The following is a 13,857-nucleotide window of genomic DNA, read 5'->3' on the forward strand; positions in this document are numbered from 1 at the left end:
GAAAAGCAGCTAAAATGAGTTGGCTAAAACTTTCCAGGAAACTAAAACTGGAATCAGTTGTTGAAACCACTGTAGTTTGCTTAAGTGGAACATCTTGTGGAACCTGGATACAAACTTGTGTTATGAGTTATTTTTATATATTTTGGATTATGCTCTTTGGTGAATGTTTTGGAATATGAACCAACCCCTTTGCAGTGAAAGGATGCTTTATTTACATCAGAGACTACAGCAAACTCTTAGATTTCTTACTATAGAGAATCATGCTGTAGAGAGCATTGAGCAAGTGCTCTCACACCTTTACACATTGAAGTGATGCAAATAGGAAAACGGTAATATATTATAGATGTGTGAATCAAGAGATATTTTTTTTCAGTTGTTGGAACTTAGCAGAATTGATTGGCTGTTTTGGTTTGGTTGAATTGGATCTCACTTGGGTACCAAGTTTTATAAGCTGAGATATCCTGTTGGAGGACCCTAATGGACATGAGGCATAAGAAGTGGACAGAATCAATGTGGGTTTAATTTGAATAGGCCCTAGACAGTGAAGTAATGATAATTACGTCATATTTGATAAAAAGTTGAAGAATAAATGCCTAATGTTATTAATGTCTATTATTAATCTATCTAATCTCTTTCGACTGTGTATGAGAAAGAGCCAGAAGGAAAGGCAGACATGAGGATGATGATTGAGTCTTTTCACTGAGAGTCTGCTTTAAAATTCATCATTTGGTCTCATTTTCCTGAATGGGTCTTGGTTAAAAAGCCCTCTAAAACAAAGGAAAAACTCCATCCAAACAAAAAAGAAATCATATTGTTGAAGGAAAAGTGAAAAGAAGGGTAATAGTATTAAATTTTACCTTCGTCCTGAACACAGTCTGAAGAGATTAGAAGCAGAAAGGACAGTTGCATGTAATGTGCCACTGAACGCTTGCCAGTTACTCATCTCTGGCCACCAAAGGATTTATACAGAGGAATTCAGTGATATTTAATTAAATGAATTACAATAGAGGGAAACTTCACCATTAGGTGAGTAAAAATCCTTTGAAATGCATTAAAGCAGTTTGCTATTTTCACACAGTTACCCTGCCAGCCTTAATATGCAAAACTGCCACTGAATTCCAGATGGCAAGATACTGCCACACAAGCTGGCTGTGCTGCATAAAGACAGTTTCACCCTGTTTGCAAATAGGCAGAATTAAAGTTGACCATTCAGCCTGAACTCCTAGGATTTTCTGCATGAGTGCTTGGTTTCTGAAGCTTAACACTGCACTACAGTGGTGTGGAACTTCAGTGTAACATTTATTTGATGGGTATGACTATTCAATAATACATATAAAAATAGTTATGTTAACAATAAAGTAAATTTAGTAGTAAATTTGTTAAGCATATGCATATTCGGAGTGTTCAATATACACATACAATATGCAAGTTATATAATTTTTGTTACTGAATAGCCTTCTTAAACAGCTACATGAGACTAAAATTTCGTATAATTCAAGCACTTTCTTATGAATCTAACAAAGCAGACATTTTAGAAATATCATTGCGTTTTGGTTATCATAGTCTAGTTTCACAGTACAATGTGAGCTTTTCAGCCTGTGAAATCCATTAATAACCACATTAAACTTTCCCATATTGTATGAATTGTCAGGTTTAAATGATTCTTTCTTTAAAACAATTATCTGTCTCTTGCTTCATGCAGTTTGTTAAACCGCTGTGTCAATTTACAAAGACTGGGGGAGTTTGACACAGAAATTTTAGAGAGGGAAGGAACTAATCATTGGTTTACCTAGCATGAGTGCTCAAGTGCACATGAAGAAAATGAACATTGATTCAAAATATAAATGAAAAATTCTAATCATGAGTGGAATTGCCAAGGTTTAACTTGAAAACCCTTTGCTTCTTGAATTCTAAGGAAAGTAAAATCTGTTGGTAAGCTTGTTAAATAGTTTAAATACGATATTTATTAAGACAAATGACAGTGTATGTATTTTAGAGGACTAGTTAGTACTTATGGAACACAGCTCTGCATTGCAATAGGTGGGGAGCAGTGTGGTCTCCTGGTAGTTTTTGAGATGCTGCATTGAGGGTATTTGTGATATGACTGAGAATCCCCATGCAATGCTCTCTTGAATCCTTTTGTCTGCTACAATTATATACTGTTTGGATTAAACATTTTTCCCTGTAATGTCCAAGTAAAAAGAAGATTTTCTGTGCTCTTCCATGCTTCTAACATTTAGTAGCCTCTAAGGCTGGTAAGTCTATTCTTTCCTTTTGTAGCTCATACAAGATAGAGATTCAATTCCTCTGTGCAGAGGACAGTGAAGTCTAGCTTGGGGGATGCAGAATATTTCTGCCTTCACCTCTTACCTGTATGCCTGAGTAAAGAACTGATTTAATGCAAATCTGAAAAACTGTGTGACATTACAACTAGGTTAGCAGCCAACTGTGTTGAGTTCTGTAGAAATGCACTACAGTGGGCAGAGACTGTTCCAAAGTATTTTAAATAGTCAGGACAGATTGGAGCAGATCATCACCATTAGGCAGGTGAATGAATAATTGAGGCATAGGGAGAACAGTCTAATTTTCAGGTATGTCTACAGTTTTTGGAAACCCAATTAAAAAGTGGACAAGATATGAAATAGATAAGAAACTAAAATAAAGTCCTATAAAAATTATATAAGAGGAGGCATCTAAAGCATGGATTGCCAATGAAAATACAGCACTGAAGACTGAGGGTGGTTCCTAAAAAACATTTCCAACCTGCGTAAAGTTTGTTACCCACCACCTCTAGAAATTCAAGCTGTAAGTGATTTTTCTAGGATCACGCAGGTTGTTGCTTGACGAAGCAAAGCCCCTTTACTGGCACTATAGTCCTTTGCACTATTTGCGGAAGTATTTTTCTACTAGTAAGAATAATTTGTTTGCAGGGAAATTTTTTGGCATTGCAGAGATTCTCTGCCATCTGGCTGACTTTGCATTCCTATTCTGTTACTGGTAGTCTGGCTCTGTCTTCTCTGTAAAATTTACAGGAGCGAAAGAGACTGACTTCTCTGACTTCAGAGATTTTTAAGACAAAAAGACCCGTAAAAGGACCAAACCCTGCAAATACAGCATCCCTCACAAATGCACGCATCGTGTCATTTGGATGCTATAATGTTGCGATGCAATCTGCTATACTATATCAGCTATGTGACAGTACTAGCAGAAGCTTCCATCATGTCATTCATAATAAAATGTAAGGAGGGTATGTAAAGTATTTAACCTGTTGATTGTGTTGCTTTTCAGGTTTTCAAAGCCATGAATATTCCTCAGATCAGAAACCCTTCCTTACCTCCTCCAGAAGATATGCCTGAAGCATATCAGGCGAAGATAGCTCTTCTTGGTGCGGGACCTGCAAGCTTAAGTTGCGCTACCTTTTTGGCTCGATTGGGCTATTCAGACATCACCATATTTGAAAAGCAGGAGTACCTTGGGGGCTTAAGGTAATAAAACAATGATAACAAAGCACTGTTTCCAGTTATTGTAGAAAACATAGCAAGAACTGTTGTACATACGTATATTATATGTGATCCCTCTACTTTTAGCAGAGGAAGAGAGTAGAAAATTTCAGATCTGTAAAAGTAACTTTTTATTTAAATCATTGATCATTCACATTAAGAGAGGTACAGTTACAGGCAAGCTTTAACTGGAAATCTGTTGGCTACCTCCTATATTCTTTTCACATGACCTGTTAAATTTCAGGGCGCAGTTGTTGTTACCAAATTAACATATTAGAAAATGGTGTCAGGAACCATTTTCCCTTACCCAAAACTTCTAAAACAAAATTAAGTAACTGTAGCCATAGTGAAAGAATGATTCAAAAGTTTTAGAGAGATAGTAATTTCATGGAGAATTTTAGGTTTAGAATGCTTTCTTGGACTACCTTGTGCAAATAAAGGTGACAGTGACAATCATGGGTGCAGCTTTAGCAGACCATAGAATATGGGTGAAATAAACCCCCTGCAATTCTCAACCTTCAAAAAGTTACAAATACATAAAGGAAGGTACCTTTGCAGTGTTCCTGTGTGGTAAACCCTTGGCTGATATTTGCATGGTGTCGGTCCTCTACACTAGAAAATGAATTTTTGCCACTGCAGCAATGGCTGTGATCAAATCTAGTAGGTTTTTTGGAATCCCTGTGTATAAGATAATTCAGACACTGACTAGTGGATACCAAGCCATTCAAAATCAAAATTATGTTCTACAATGTAAGATGTGAAAGAGTACAAAATGTATTCACAGATTGTGTTTAAAAAATACAAAATGTAATGAAACAGAGAGAAGGAAGGGTGATGCACTTACATTTCTTAATGCAGCATCACTGAAATCAATAGAGTTGACACGGTTAATGAATTTGATCCATAATGTCATAATGTCAAATACTTATTCAGTGCTCTGCAAGAAAGAGAATCAATTCTGGAGAAGTTGAACTGATTACTTGCATTTTTCCCAGTGAGGTTCAGAATTATTCTACCTAATTACCAAGGTGTTAATCCATAGGCATTTAACTGTGAAGCTGTTTTACTTGAACTAGTTACCATAGAGGATTGCAAATTTAGTATGTGAAATACCTATTCACCTGTTGAGTAGCACATGCTATCATAAATACCAGATTAAAATCAGTTTTGTTGCTGTAAAGTAGTCAGCATTAATAAGAGGTTTTTAACAAAAAGGCTTTTTTTGGTAACAGGTTGGACTCAGGTTGGACTTGGCAATACAAAGCAGGACTTCCTTCAGCGCTTATAGTACAATGCTCCAGCTGCTTAATACGTGCTTGTGTATTTGAAGCAGTGTGATCTTAAGTTCTTCATGGTTTAAGTTGAATTTAAAATAATGTTTTGTCTGTTTCTCTTATTGCAAAAAGCCTTACATGGAGTTTTGCCTGTTCTGTTAGTATCCTTAATGGTTGAGGAGTGTATTTTAAAATGTATTTCTTTCTTCTGAGTCTTAAAGAACATATCTCAATCAAGGTCAAATTTTACTTCCATTCACCGTAGAAATGTTCATGTGTGGTTTAAGGGCATCAATTCCTTTTTTCCTTATTTTAATCTTGAAACAGAAGGGGGGCTGGCCTGTGGCAGCAATCATCCATTATTGCATTTCTAAGTCTTTGCAGCACATCTTTTAACAAATTTGGGTTATTGATGGGTGTGTTTTCAAGGCTTCATAAACTATTGCAAATTGCTAAGAAGACCAAATCAATTTTGTATTTGGAATCAGCTGTTTATAATGGTCATGTTTGTGCCTTCTTAAAGTTTTTTCCAGTTGTTTTTAGTTAGGATGTTTTTTGCATCGTAGCTAATTTTCATAATATTGTGACACTGGAAAGGTGCCTAGTGATTGCAGTTCCTGTGGTCGGATATTTAAATGTAACATAAATCTGTGCTTCTCTGAACGTGTCTGGATTTTTCATAGTTATGGGCAGGTTTTCCTACATTTCACCAGTTGTGTAAAATTTATGCTTTATAGTAGAGTAGGCATGAGCACACCATGCTCTTGCTTAGAGACCATGAACAAGCTTTACTACTTGTACTCCTACCTCTGGCACTGCTTTACAATGTACCAAGAGCTGCCCCTGGAGCAACAGTAATTTGAGGTTGCTGAGAAATGCCAGGCGCCTGTCCAAGCACCTCTGGCTTGGGTCAGATTTGAGGTAGAGGTGAATTTGTGGGACACTTTGTATCCACTGCATCCCTCCTCCATCTCTGCCCCATTTTCTTTTCCCCCTCTGTCTCTCCATTGCAGAGTCAGAAAGCGTCTTCTGCTGCTGAAAGAAATTGTTTCAGAATTATTGATGTATCAGTTGACTTTCATAAAAAGCCTCTTTTCATAGTTAATGTGCATGCATGTGGGTATACCTCACAGCATCAGACTAAGTAAATGTTTAATGAGAGCAGAAAAGTGTTTGCAGATTCTGACAGTGATGTAACACAACCAGTACTGTTCTGGGAGCCTGTTGTGGAAATGACAGGCCTCCAACAAATACATAGGTGGCTTGGAAAATAGCACTTTCCTTTTTTTGATTAGATTTCTTTATTGAATCTCTGTTGCAGAATCATGTTGATACGTTGGTTTCTGCCTCAGACACCTTTATTTAGCATGACCTGTGAAAGTTGTATTGACACTTTCATTATATCTGATATTTACAACACTTCTCATTGCACACTGGTCAAGAAAGGTGTAAAAAGGGCAGTATTAGAAATAAGGAAGAACACCAGTTTCTTATCAATATAATTAAAGTTGATGGAACTTAAAATAAATAAAACTCTTCTGGCCTGTTAAAGTTAGATGCTAAAGATGGTGTGGTCAATATCAATATGTAAAATAAGCTGCAGTGAATCTCTTGTGCCAGTGCTTTGTTATGGATATTACAGATTCATTAATTTGAGAACAGATTAGACCGTTTGAAGCTTAGAAGTATCTGGGGAGAAGCCTTTACTTTTCTGCATATTTAGGTTTTTATCTTCATTGAACAAAAGTATCTAAAATATAACTTCACTGTGTTTATCTGCAACATGTTTTACAGTAGAGATTTTGAACTGGCATATATAGATTTCATTTCATTGGAGATAAATATATATTTATTAGATCTGTAAGAGTAGATATAAACTGAGATCCTATATTGGCACTGCAGTTTTCCCCTTTTGTGATTCTGGGAACTTGAAGATGTCATTCCTAATCTTCCCCAGGAGGAAAAAATGCCAGTTAATACACATTAAGTCAAAAAGCAGACATGAAATCAACAGCTGATAGTGTTTGTCCATCCTGAAAAATCATAAAAAATTTATGAAGTAGAAATGGAGGTGGGTACAGTTTTAATAGCTCATAGCTCAAAATAGCATATGTAACACTTTAAAAAATTGTATGGGAAATTTGATTCTCTCTTATTGGATAGCTTAATCAAAGATTGCTATGTCACTTTGCTTTTAGTAGCCATGAGGTCCTTTTTTAAATGAATATCTTAAGTTTAGTGTTACATATTCTGGTGAACAAAAGGAATGGAGCTGAAGTCCTTTAGAACTCAAACATAATATATGTTAAATAGTTACCTACAGGTGTGGGCAGTGTTGAAGGTACTGCCTTCCTGACCTATATTTTTAGCATTGGATGAATAAAGCTTTTTTGTCACTCTAACAATTAAAAAAAGTCAAGAGTCACATTTCAGCACATTCCCATTCACATATGTCAAAATTAACTAAGGTGTGTTATAAGAATTTTAGCTAATAATGATAATAATAAAAAACAAATTTAAAAATCCTCTTTTCCTGATAGTTATGGGTATTTCACAAGCATTTTTATTTATTTTAGTATGTCTGAAATCCCCCAGTTCCGATTGCCGTATGATGTAGTGAATTTTGAAGCCGAGCTTATGAAGGATCTTGGAGTGAAGGTAATGAAAAATATATCCTGCCTATGTATAGCTCAAAGAAAAAAAAAGAACAAGAACTCTGCCAAAGATTAACAGCAAAATGTCATGCACATTAGTAAAGAACGATTAAAAGCTATGCTAGACAGAGGCAGGAAGATGCTTCCTCTTGCTCAGGGCATTTGTCTGTCTCCTGTCTGAATGCCACTAGTTTGGAAAAGGGCAATCAATAGTTCTCATCTGGCATGCCTGCATGTGATTAATTGTCTGTAAGAAACAAATTCCTAAATTGCTTTAGGGGTTCAGTGTAGCTATTGGAATGATTTGATTTTTTTTTTAATCAAGTTTGGCACTACTTAAACCATTCATATTTGATACTTCTTTTGTTCCTTCTCCCTGATTTTTTTTTCTTTATGGTTTATCATACAGTCTTGCATCCAAGTTAATTTTGTAATAAAATGCATCAAATTAAAGTGTTAACATGATCATCTGTTATAAACAATAACAGTCTATTCAACTTCTTGGAAAGCAATAGTTATGCATTATTCTGTTAAGTAAATATGTGTTGTTTATAGATAATGGGAACAGCAATTTATTGTTAATTTAGGACTTGAGCTGAAGATTTAGATAGTTTTTACAATTGCTGCACATTGTAATAGTTACAAACTTAGAATGTATCACTAGATCAAATTTTTGAGTAACAGGAGGGATACTTTATTTTTAATACGTTACTAAAACCTTCAGTGAAGCAAGAAATTCTTGGAATCTTTCATGTTGATTCATATTATAAAAGCAGTAGGCAGTTGTCACAAGACCTGAGTGAGAACATTGTTCTGCTCAGGTTTTATAAAAATGCTGGTAAGATGCAAGATAAGGTTTTAAGTGCTACAGGTCTGTTTTTCTACTTTAAAGTTCCCTTTGAAACCCTTGAAAAAAATTACAGAATGGAGGTTTAGTTAGGGATGGGGTTAAACAGAGCACTGAGACAACTTTAGACAAAACTGCTGGGCACAGACTCCTGAGAATCCTCTGCCAATCTCAGTTCCCAGGGCTTTGTGTTATGACAGGGTCTCCAGAACGGACTGATGGAACCACCATGTCATCTTGACCTGCAGGTCCTCTGCAGTTCTGGAGTGCAGCAGAGAATCTCAATGTAAATTTGCTTCAAAGCTCTGCCATTGGTTTGCAATTGACCCTTTGGCAAGCTGGTTAAATAAGTACCTTAGCTTTATACCTCTCTAAGCTGGAAATATTTTCTGGTGTTTACTTAAAGCATTTCGAATGGTGGAAGGTACTGCGTTGAGTAAATGCTCAGTAGTGCTGTTTATTCAAGTAATTCCACTGAAATTAGTAAGAATTAGTCAGCTGAATAAGGATTGCAGAGCTAGGCCCTAGATGTATTATGAATCCTCACATAAAATAGTATTGCTGTTTAAATTCCTTCATTAGGTTTTCATTACGTATGTACACAACAGGATAAAAAAAGTGTAATGACAATTTATGGAATGTCTTTTGTTGCAGGTGAGGATGGAGTCTGTATTGTTTTAAGGATTGCAACAGTACATGGCTTCTTCACCTGAGATAAAATTTGTACTAAACATCCAAAGACAAAGAAAGTCAGTGTTTTAAGTAGTGTAAATGGTATTTTACCTCTGCCTTTTTTTCCCCACCAACCTGAAAAGTATATTAAATGAAATACAGGCAGATTGAATAACAAACAAGATACACAGTGGCTTGAAGGCTAAACTGTTAAGATCACAAAGTAGAGAGCTTACACAACAGCATTGCATTTTGTAAAGTAAAATCACAAGCGATATAAAAAACCTGGGGGAAAGCATTCAAGTTCAGAGAGTCTAAGATGCGGAGATAAAAACACACATACCTATGTCAAGAAGTATGAAATATCAGAAGAGGAATCACACACACTTCATGTGCTCAAAGGCCTTGGGGTTAGGAGTGATGAACAAAAGGTGTGTATCTCCAGCTGCATGACCTCTGCACAGGGACTGCCATCGCTGGTTGCCTGAACACACAGCAAACACTATTCCGCGTCCCTTACACTCTTACAACTACTCTAGGTGCTCAGCCTGTGCAGTGGCTGCTCAGAGCAGGATTGGTGGTGGAGCATGGCTCTGGAAAAAAACTTCAGCTTTTGCTTCTGAAAGTAAAAACTAATTGAACAGAAACAAGTGTAGATTATAAGTGTGTTTTGATTGCTATGAGTTATTTCTTTCAATAAATGAACACCTATCACTGCACTGTGGGCATTGTTGCTTGTATAAATTAGAATTAACAATTGCAAGCCTAAATCAAAACTTATGTCATTCATAATTTTGAAAACCTCTGTTAGTTTACTGTGCAGAATGTGCTGCTTCATTACAATTGAGTAGGGCACGCTGTAATTTGCGAAGAGTATTCTGTCTTTTGCAGGCAGGTTTTCTGAATTCACAAAAGCACCACTGGCATCACTGAAGGTTTTTTTGGCATACAGGAGTTCTAGATAGTGATCTCAAAAGTTGGGCTGTGAGCTCTGAGTATGCAGCAAAAAGCAATACAATCCTTCCTTGTTTACTGGCATTGCATTCTGCACATCTAGCGGCCTGCCAAGTACCTGATACTGTGCAGAGAGCATTGCTTGGTTTTCTCTTCAGAATAGTGTCATGTCATAGTTTCACTAATGTTTGTGCAGTAACATAAACTGATTGGGTTTTGGTTGGCGTGCTGGCTATCTGTTCAGTGCATATTCCCTAAAGGAGGTTCTTGCTTCCACGACATGTTTCTTGTATTCAGGTTTTTGCATGGGTGAAACTACAGCCTTTTGTAGTCAGCACTGAATACAGATACTTACTCACAGTAGAAAACTGCTATTTTCAGCTCTACTTCAGTATTTTGTTCCATAGACAGGCGTTATCTGTTTGTTTAGTTTGCTTTAGACCTTTTAGCTTACAGCAGAAACCAAGCAAGGCTGTGGTGGTTCCCATCTGAAGATGATCTGAAGGTACTTTTTTACCCATTTGTAGTTTGTGCCACTTGCTTAAGTCAGAGCAATCTGGCCTTTAAAGCCTGGTTTGGGGGAAAACAATTTCCTTTGTTTGCTCACTAGATGATCCTGTGAGGTGCCTGTATGCAAGACATAGAAATAGAAGAATAGAAATTATTTTCAAGTTGTCACATTGAAACCAAACAATTTTTAATTCTTTCAGATCATTTTTAGGAAAGGCCTTGCAGTGGATGGAATGACACTCCGTACCCTGAAGGAAGATGGCTATAAAGCAGTCTTTATTGGAATAGGTAAGAAGAGCTCACAGTCCCATGTTTTGTCCTGTTGAAATTGAAGGACTGGAATAAACTAGAACCTGTATGTTTGTTAATAGCATGATGGGAGAAAGCTTTAATTTGATGAATTATGGAAGTATGGGATATAAGAAAAATTATAAAATCAGGAAGCTACAGCTAGTGGCCTTAAGACAGTTATTAAAATTTTCACATTTATATTTTAGATCTTTAAGTAAGATGTGAATGTAGCTGAATGGGTTGATTTATTGTTTGCTTAAATAGTTAAAAATGGATGAACTACAAATTTGCTTGTAATTAATTGCCATATTGGCCTGGAGCGATACACAAGTTTAGTTTTCAATTTTTGCGCACAGCTTACTACACCCACACAATTACTGAGTCTATATGTAAGCCAGTGATATCATGCTTGGTTGCTTTTTTTCTTTCATCCATATAAAATGTGTAACATCCTTCAGATAGGCTGTAGTGAAAAGTACTTACGGAGTGGGTTAACAAAATAAGCTGATTTTGACTTATACTGAAACTGGCATCATACGTCTGTCTTCTCTCATGTACTAGAGAAGTCCTGTACCTCTCTGCTGTTTGCATCATTGCTTCTTTTTAATGTTAGATTAGAATTGTTATCCATTTAAAAGTATTTTGAAGTGCAGCTGGACCCATTGCTGCCATATGATAGGCATGTTGAGCAGGCATTGTCTACAGTTGGTATGAGGCTTAATGCTCTTTATTGATCTAGACGTTGCCTAAGTGAACATAATAGGAAACAAGTTGTCCAACTGTTCCTCCTTCCTATTATTGATTACAGAGATGTAATTCTTAGTACAACGACAACTGTTGTTTACCATCTGGTTATGCAGTATAATAAGCTTTGCAGGTCTATTCTGTTGTGTAATGATAGCACAGAGTGTTGTGATTTATGTAATCCTAAATCCTCACATTGTTAGAGAACTTCCATGTATAGGAATTCTGATGTATCATATTTTGATGTTATTGTATACAAGGCAAATGGTGTGACTTCTATTTTTCATTGTTTTCATCTGTGCCTTTCAAACTGCATAGCAAAATCTCACTAATGAGGAATTAATTCATAAGCATTTGTTTTCTGTGAGTCTAGCACTTAGGAAAAAATTCTCAGTAATTTTTTTAACATCAGCATCGTTCCTCTGCACTTCTGACTCAGAAGCTTAGGATAACAGTTCAGTTTAGTGTCAGCAAAAATGACCACTGAGCACTTCACATAGAAATGGTGTTTGGTTTATGTATGTATGTTTATTTTCTGACCTTAATAAAGGTATTCTAATATAAAATATATTTTGGTTAGACATAAATCTATATATAGATCTGTATATCCAGACAACATTTTGCCATATAGATGCTAGGTAAAGGGACACAGCCAGAATTTTAATAAACAAGAGATGGTATCTGAAGCATAATTCTCCTGTAAAGCATGTGTTCATTGATTGTACTAGGAAACAGAGGTTATAAATGCTAATGAAGGATTATGTGTACCTACAAAGTTTTGTTATTGGAAGCTTCCTTGAATTTGTGATGAAGTTGGTCCCTCTCTGTACCCCCTTGTCTACCTGTCATCTCACTTTTGCGGTACTGTGTAAGACACTGGACAGTAATGTGGCCTTGCATACTGGTAGTGAGAGGGAGAGGACATGCCAAGGGGTTGCATATTTATGGAGTTAACTATATTAATGCAATACAGCATTTATAAGCTCTCAGCAACAGCCGCTTTTCCATAATGAGTCTGAACTGCATTTCTTTTTGTGTTCTTTGCCTACTGAACAAACATATTCAATGAAACATCACATTTGAACATTACCCTGAATCGTAGGGGTAAAATAATTACAGAGCTACTTACATAAAACAGAAGATTTATTTTTTGTTGTAATTTGCTTCTGAATGAATTTGTACCTTGATGGAAAATAAATGTGGTAGTTTTCAATTTTCCCTGTTAGTGGAAAAAAGAAAAAGTAAATGAGTGTGTAAAAAAAAATGAAATCCCTGATGGGACGAGAGTACAGTGTGAGAGGACTTTTTCACAGCAATGTGGTTTTTGAAAAGCACACCCTTTAGTCTTGCAAATGAGATGGAACTTGAGATTTTATCAGTTGGGATTGTATAAAAGTCCGTGTGTGATTCATGAAACGGAAGAACACTTGTAAGTAACCAGCTACCTGAGGGCAGGTGGAGTTGCGAAGAGAACGTTGAAAACTATTTTTCACACGGTTATGCATCAGGGAAAATCTATTGCTGGTGGGAAAATTGTGTGCAGTAGGGAAAGTGCCCTCCACTGCAGGTTCTATCGATGCTAAAACGTAGGTGACTGAGGTCTGAGCATTCTAGCAAGTGACCATATTGAAGAAAAAAGAATAGCAAAGGCTTTTTGTAAGAGCTGTTTGGACAGGTTAAACGTGTGCTCTAATCAGCTATTTGCTGTGTTTCTGACACGAGAGGTAAAGAATTCCTAAGAAGTTCACAAAAGGATACAGTTTAATAGACTTATTTGAATTGAATAATAATAAATAAGGATGCTTCACTTCAGTTCTTTGCTTACTGAGGCATTGAGGCTGTGCTGGTTTATCTTAAGGGGAAAGATGCTCTCCACCCAGTAGGTCTGGTGCATTTAGTCACTGTTTCAAAGTTGAGAATAGTACCTTGTTCTAGCCTTGGAAACAAACAGGTGGCCAGTATGTGTCACCAACCTTTGACAGCCTCTGGGGGCTCAGTTTGAGTCACACCTTACCTCCATCTTACCTTTCCCAATTAGGCTGTGAAGACTGATGTGGAATTTGGGGTTATGAAGACATATGTTGAACTAGGAAAAACTTTCATAGTTTCCTGGATAATCAGTAAGGATCCAGCTGGGCAATGGCAATGTAAGAGATACACCATGCATCTGGTTTTCTCCAGCAGTCACAATTTCAGATTACAGCTAACGTTAAGTATTAGAGGGTAGTCCACGATTCTCAGTTTTTTACATTGAAAGTAATGATAGACAATAGCATGCATGATAATTATTATAGGTCAAAAAGGTAGCAGCTCTACAATGGGATTAACAATATTCTTGGAGTCTCTACTGTGTTTTTCTAGTTCTTTTTTTCATTGTCATTTAGGTAGCTGCAATTTCTAAACTTAGTCTT

At 36.4% G+C, this 13,857-nt stretch overlaps 1 protein-coding gene across 5 annotated transcripts in view; it reads left to right on the plus strand.

Moving 5' to 3' along the window:
* The window catches only part of DPYD (dihydropyrimidine dehydrogenase), a 353,872-nt gene that overhangs the window by 114,490 nt on the left and 225,525 nt on the right, over window positions 1-13,857 (plus strand). For all 5 annotated transcript variants that reach the window (XM_032117755.1, XM_032117757.1, XM_032117758.1 and 2 more), the window contains 3 exons: window positions 3,289-3,485; window positions 7,351-7,432; window positions 10,612-10,699. In XM_032117755.1, the coding sequence (XP_031973646.1) occupies window positions 3,289-3,485; window positions 7,351-7,432; window positions 10,612-10,699 (367 nt within the window). The remainder of the gene's footprint in view (window positions 1-3,288; window positions 3,486-7,350; window positions 7,433-10,611; window positions 10,700-13,857) is intronic.

The sequence above is a fragment of the Corvus moneduloides genome, chromosome 9 (assembly GCF_009650955.1).
Source record: "Corvus moneduloides isolate bCorMon1 chromosome 9, bCorMon1.pri, whole genome shotgun sequence".
Taxonomy (NCBI): Eukaryota; Metazoa; Chordata; class Aves; order Passeriformes; family Corvidae; genus Corvus; species Corvus moneduloides.